The sequence below is a fragment of the Psammomys obesus genome, unplaced genomic scaffold (assembly GCF_907164565.1).
Source record: "Psammomys obesus unplaced genomic scaffold, mPsaObe1.curated_primary_1811, whole genome shotgun sequence".
Taxonomy (NCBI): domain Eukaryota; kingdom Metazoa; phylum Chordata; class Mammalia; order Rodentia; family Muridae; genus Psammomys; species Psammomys obesus.
The window spans coordinates 8432883-8439928 of NW_026596162.1; the positions used below are offsets into that span (position 1 = coordinate 8432883).

General features: G+C 46.3%; 1 protein-coding gene across 1 annotated transcript in view; it reads left to right on the forward strand.

Moving 5' to 3' along the window:
• Phactr1 (phosphatase and actin regulator 1) overlaps window positions 1–7046 on the forward strand; it is a 442461-nt gene that overhangs the window by 331927 nt on the left and 103488 nt on the right. The window contains exon 6 of the mRNA XM_055595105.1: window positions 6724–6804. Within this exon, the coding sequence (XP_055451080.1) occupies window positions 6724–6804 (81 nt within the window). The remainder of the gene's footprint in view (window positions 1–6723; window positions 6805–7046) is intronic.

The window sequence follows — 7046 nt, forward strand, 5'->3', positions numbered from 1 at the left end:
ATGATGATGATGATGATGATGATGATGATGATGATGATGATGATGATAATGATGGAGTGGTTGGGTCACCACCTTGGCAATGAGGTTTGTTCATGTGCCCCTGGTACCATCCCACCAAACCTGTCCTGGAGTTCACTGATAACAGCTGTAGGGGAGTTCCCACCGGAGATAGGCCATCCAAGCAGGTAACTAGTTCAGACTTCAAAGACAGAAGTATTGAACCCTAGATCGTCCATCCCAAGCATGTATTTGAGGAACAGCCAGAGTATTCGAGTGTTTCTTCTCCTAGGAATCAAGAAGAGGGTTGTCCTGCCTGGGTGTGTCTGCAGCCCCCCAGTTTAAGGAATCCCTGCTCAAGGCCAAGGCTAGTTTGTCTGGTATTTACATCAATAATCTAGGCAGTTTTCCCAGTACGTGAGGACCAGTCAAGCCTGATGGAAAATCCCTGCAGTTGGCTGAGTCATAGAACTGTCATGGAAGAGTAAGAGGATGGTTGTCTTAGTCACTGTTCTACTGCTATGAAGAAACACCAGAAAGAGAGCATTTAGCTGGGGGCTTGCTTACAGTTTCAGAGTATTCATCCATTATCATCAGGGAAAGGGGCATGGTGATACACATGGCATTGGAGAACTAGCTGAGAGCTTTGCATCCTGATCTTCAGGCATCAGACAAAGAGAGCCTGCTGTGGGCTTTTGAAACCTCAAAACCTATCCCCAGTGACACACTTCCTCCAACAAGATCACACCTACTCCAACAAGACCATGCCCCCCAATCCATCTAATCCGTTCTCCTCCCTGGTAACTAAGAGTTCAAATATATGAGCCTATAAGGAGCATCCATATTCAAACTACCTACCATATGATCCCTGTGCTCATGTGCTGGGGATTCTGCTGAAGCTGCTGTTATAAAATGATGGTAAAGGCTGTAAGAGCACACTGACAGAGAAGCAACTGGGACCTACAGGTGACAAGAACATTTAACCCTTGTTCCCTCTAAAGGATTTCTACATGGATTTAACTTTTTGTTATTGCAACAAACTACTTTAGGAACTCAACTGAAAATCAAGCAAGATTTGTTTTAGCTCCCAGATTCAGAGCTGCTCAGTCCAAGATTCCTTGGCCCAATCTGCCGGGACTGTGGCTGAGTATCACTTTATCGCAGGCGAGGTGTTGTAGCTCAAAGCTGCTTTTATCCTGGCGGTTAGGAAACAAATACAAAGAGGGGGTGTGGGCATACCAATTCCTCCTTCAAAGGTACACCCCAATCATCCAAATTTCTCCAGCTCAGTTCCACCCCCTCCAAGCTCCATCACATGCTGGTAGCATGATCCAGTTGTCCCAGAAGCAAACTGTCAATGCATGAGCCTGTGGGAAGCTTCATGAGCTACCTATAACATAAAAATGCTCCCCTCTAGGAAATGCTCATTCTGAGGATCACTTGGCCCAAGTTGACAAGCATAAAGGCATCTTTTTACATGTTGAGTGAATGATTCAGTGAGGCCTTCCTTGGATAATCAAGTAATTGAAACTCTCTCTACCTAGTAATACTGGGCTCTACCATTTAGTTCTTTGTAGCCCTCTTGGACCTCAGATTTGGTGTTTGTGCCATTTGCCTTTGGACTTGAGAGGCTTATCATACCATGCTGTCTGAAAACCAGGCTTGTGCCCACATGCTCACATTCCTTTTCTTCTTCCTTTCTTTCTTTTTTTTATTTTTTATTTTCTGTCTTATTTGCCAGGCTGGGGATCAAGCCAGGCCCTTGCTTAATCTTTCTAGACACTGACTAGCATGCTACTGAGCTGTACTCCAAGCTCTCAGTTTGTCACTCTGTAGCCTAGGGTGATCTCAAACTCCTGCCTCTGCCTCCTGAGTTCAGGATTACAGATGTGCTTCATCTCAATGCGTGATTGGTTGTGGTGATGGGGCTCTTCCTAGGCCATGGCTAGTGTGGCCGTGTTAACCTCCCCATCATCCGTGAAGCTGGACTAGAAAACTGAAGCATGCTCAAGGTTCCGGAACTTTGCTTCTGTCACTCGCAGATTTCTTGCTTCAATTTCCCTTTCCCTAGAGCTGGAGGATTTAAAAAGATCAAAGTTACGGATTTTAATCACAGGTTGACTGTTTTGGGGGATGGCAGTAGAAGAGTCTCTGTGGCACATCATCATTTCTCAGTTGCTTCTCCCTTTAAATGTCTGTTCCCTTCAGAATGTAGTTTAAGGATAATTGAGCAGGGACTCCAGCAGAGACAGATTGTCCTAGAGAAGAAAAATACCCAAGCAGGTCTCCACTCGGATACTCTTAGCAGGACCAAAATGCCTTGTTCCACCATCAATACTGGCCCCTCTCCCAAAAGGCCTCAGGCCGGGCAGCAGAGGGAGGGGAGGGAGAGGACATTTCCAGCAAATGTGTCTGCCATATGTTTCCACCTATCACCCTGATAGCTCTTTATGCTTGGAAGCTTTTTCTGGAGGGGTAAGGATCCCAGATTCATAGATACTCACCCTACGGTGCCAGGCTTTTCTCTTAAAGCTGCTGTGAGGGGAGAGAGAGACAGAGGCTGCTCCCAGTGTGCAGGGCCTAAGTAGCCCCTGGGCCAAACCTAACACTTGCTGCTTTATTAGTGTTATTATTTAACAAAAAAAAAAAAAAAGCAGTCCCCAAGAATTACGAAACATAACCGCCATTGGTTTTGAGAACGCATAGCAAACAGCTTCCCCAGAAACTGTAAGTCAAGTTTTGTAGTGAGAAAAGCCCCTCCCTGGGACCTGAACCCAGAGGCTCACTGGAGCAGGTTTATCCAAAAATCATGGAAACAAATTTCCTTCAGTTGCAGACTCATGAAGGAAACTATGGTGCATATTTCATGTCCCATGAAATGTTACCCAACATCCAAAACCGAATGAAGTGGCCCAGTGTGGATGGATAGGAAGGCTCTGACACGGCCTGATAGCTTTAAAGAAAAAAAAAAAAAAAAAAAAGACATGCAGAAAAACATACTGAATGAGTTGATTTGTGATTTTAAAAACTATATATAAGTGTGTGTATAACTTCATTGATATACCATAAACCTAAAGCTTTGTAAACGTACAGCTACTGAAGAAGACATCAGTGTAGACCCCTGGTTTCCACACATGTACCCCTGTGGGCATGCGCAAACACACAGATACACATGATCAAACTGAAACTAAAATTTCCACTGCAACCTGTCCTAATGGTACAGGCCTAAATTTCTAGGCACCTGGGATGAAAGGGTAGGGTATCCTTGGGCCGCAAGCATGAGTTCAAGGTCAGCCTGAGCAATTTAAACAGCCCCTGTCTAAAATTTAAAAAGTAAAATGCCTTACTGAGGATGCAGCTCAGTGGAAGAACGCTTACCTAACATGAGATGACATTTCAGTCCTCAGCACTACAAAGTAATAATAACCAGTTGTTAAAATTCACCGATTGTTAGTGTGAATAACTGAACGACTTTCCTGTGTGCAAAGAATTGTGCTGCCATTGCCATTACCTGGTGGGTTTTTGAAGATGTCTTCTTACACCAGCTGCTGCACGCACGCCTGTCATCCCAGCACTCTGGGGGGCAGAGGAAGGAGGATCTCTGAGTATGAGGCCGGCCTGGTCTAGAGTCCAAGACAGCCAAAGCTACCCAGAGAAACCCTGTCTTAAACAACAACAACAAAATGTTTTTTTACTCATGTGCGTGTGTGTGTGTGTGTTTCGTGTGTACCTACCACAAGTATGGGAGCCTGGGGAGGCCAGAAGACCTCAGATCCCTTGGAGCTGGAGTTACAGGTGCTTTTAAGTCACCTGTCAAGAGTGCCAGGAGCCGAACTGGCGCCTCTAGAATCGATTTTAATTTCTGAGCCGTCCCGCCAGCCCCCACTGTCTAATTTCATAAGTTTAGAATGTTGACACCAAAGCATTCTGTGTGTGGTCCCTCAGACTTACACTGCCCTGTGTGCTAATAAGAACAGCTCCTACATTTTGAAATAAGTTTCCTTGTTTTAACATAAATCCCATTGACTTTATTTCCCCTTTATATAGACACAAGACCTGCTTACGGGTTGTTGCCAGCTAGCTGACAACATGTATTTTTTTATTTTATTTTATTTTACTTTACTGGCACTATTCTACTTAGTTCTACCTCCTAGAAACGAAGCCATCCCAGGTAGACAGCCTGTCCCCCTGCCTCATTTCCCTGCCCTTTGGGGGAGCACGGGACATCTTAGACCCACCCCAAAGACTGGCACCTTGTCTTTAGATTTTCATCATTTCTCTCCTCTCTTTTTCCTGTCTCTGTTCCACCCAAAGCCAATGTCACACGGTAAAGAAGGCTGGACCTTGGTTGATGAACAAGGAAGCCTTCCTGTCTTCTCTTTTCTCCTCACTAGTCCCACAGCCCCATTTTATAGTTCAGTGGTAAACCAGGTCACAAGGCTGGATGGAGCCTTCCACAGCATATGGCCTTCCATTGCACTGGGGGCGGGGGGGGGGGGGTGATGTGACTGCTTTGACCTTGCCCAAGCTGAGCTCTCACTTTTGAAAGGACAGCTGAGGTAAGAGGAGAGGCGTGCCTTGCAAAAAGAGATGGTAGGGAAATGGCACCTTAGGAGAAGGGATCAACTGAGAATAAAGTACGGGGGTCACATTCCTGAGCCCCAAGGAAATGTGCCCTCGGGGATGTGGAGATGGCTTAGTAGGTAATATACTGGCCACACAAGTGTGAGGACTTTCATTTGGGATCCCCAGAACCTACTGGATACAGTAGTACACACCTGTAATTGTAGCATTTCATGGCGAGATGAGCTAGCTGTGGGAGCTGGAGAATCCACGGGAGCTCATGAGCCAGCCCGCTAGCCTGTAGCACACAGAGGCAAACAACGGGAGATCCTGCCTCAAACAAGGTGGAGAGCAAGGACTAATGCCTGAGGTTTCCTCCCTCCCTGCCTTTCCCCCCACCCCCGCCTCTCTCTGCCCCATACACAGGATTCTAAAGAGGAACTTGGCTTCCCTTGTTAAAGCCTTAGTGTTCTCATACACCATGTAATTATCCTCAGGACGGTTTGGTGTCCTGGGGAGAAGACAGAAACATTGGAATCTCTGGTCTTCTGCTTGTGGGGTCTGTCCCCAAGCAATTCAGAGTTGGCAGGGCTTGGGGGACCTCATCTAGGAGTGGTAAGCACTCCCAGAATCATGGTAACAACTGAGCTAATAGCATCGACTTTCTACCCTTCTCCAATGGTGTGTGCATGGTCCTTGTGAGCACAGAGTTCTGAACCAACAAATAAGGAGAGCTGCAGAATAAATAAGCCAGCACTTTCGAGGGTGTCACCTTAACTTGGAAATTGGTGGTGGCTAGAGGAGGAGTATTTTCTCATTCAGAGTACTATATATTATGTAGACTAAACATTAAGTTTCCTATATGGTGCTGGTGACTGAAACCAGAACACTTCACATGCGAAAAGAAATGCTTCACCAAAATGTACGATCAGAGCGTGAGCTTACCTACGCCTGATATCAACCAAGTGAGCTTTTTATCAAAATCAAGGTGGCCCGGCCCTCCCGAGGACTTCTGAGACATCCATGTTCCCAAAGCAGCCAAGAGATTTGACTGATGTGCCAGAGATCATAGGCTCCCCTCACGGCTTCACTTCTTCCCCACTAGCTTTTATTCTGAAGTCTGCACATGAATACGCCCAACTAATTGGCCTGCATTCTTGCACGATGGAGATCTTCTGTCGCTAGCACGTTCCCCCATAAGTACCTTTGCTCCTGAAGGGTGGGGAAATGCTCACGCTGACACAAGCCACCGAAATAACTTCTGCTCCCTCCCTCTGTTTACCAGAGACTAGACTGCAGGTGCTGAAGGGACCTCCTTCTCTCCAAAGGCTCCCACAGCCTCCCTCCTCTTTCCCCTTTATTGATCCTCATTACACCCACTCTTCCTGTAGGAAAACTCTCTCTCCAGCCCCACCCACCGCACATTAGGCTCAGCGGGAGGAGCACCTGGCTTGGGGAAAGTTCTTTCCTCGTGTGGCTTCTCCCACGTGGAGCTACATGGAGAGGTAAACCAGAGATGTTGCTAGGAAATTACTCACCGCCCCTCAGTCCCCTGAGGTCCTAGGGACTATGCCAACACAGGGTGCTTTTCAAGAGTTAAATATCCAAATGCATACCTCGATTGATTGATTGACTGACTGACTGATTGACTGACTGACTGACTGACTGATTGCATTAGGAAAGCAAAGAGACCCTCAGTGAAACATCAGCTCTGAGGCAGATCACTGAAATGCCAGCCTGTCTGCCACGTCCATATTCAGGGACCATGCATCTCACCCAGAGCCCCAGGCAGTTGGCTATATGTCTGGTGCAATCCCAGTTCCTTTATCCACTAGCCACATGGCTGACAAAATGGGAACCTTCTCCCGCCGAGGCATCCTCTGCCGCAAGTCAGATTTAGAAGTTCAATAAATATACCTGCCTTAGAGGTAACTCAAAGAGTTTTATTTTGAAAAGTTAAAAAAATAATAATAATCTGGTTAAATGTCTTTTCAGAGCGTTGAAATATTGGCTGGTGTGTCATTAGCTTACCATTAGCAAAACGTAAATCATAGGCTCTTTAATTGGGTTGTAGTATCTATGAACATACATATGGCTCCTTTGCTGGTGAGGGGAAAGACAATTGTCACCATTCACACTTGCCTCTCTGTCTCTCGCTTGCAGCTCTGGAAAGGAAGATATCGATGAGGCAGAGCCGAGAGGAGCTGATCAAGCGAGGAGTCCTGAAGGAAATCTATGATAAAGGTAAGAGGCTGTCTGCTGGGCACATGCCCAGGACCCAACAAGGTGTACAAATTTATTTTGGGTTCTACATTTTGCCCTGTGCATAACTTTATTCAGATTTGAACCTGCTGATTCTGCAGGAAAGAGAGAACTTGGCAGAGGGCAGAAGAGTAATCAGTGCTACCCAGATCAACCACAAACATAGACACAGACCCAACACACACACACACACACACACACACACACACACACACACACACACA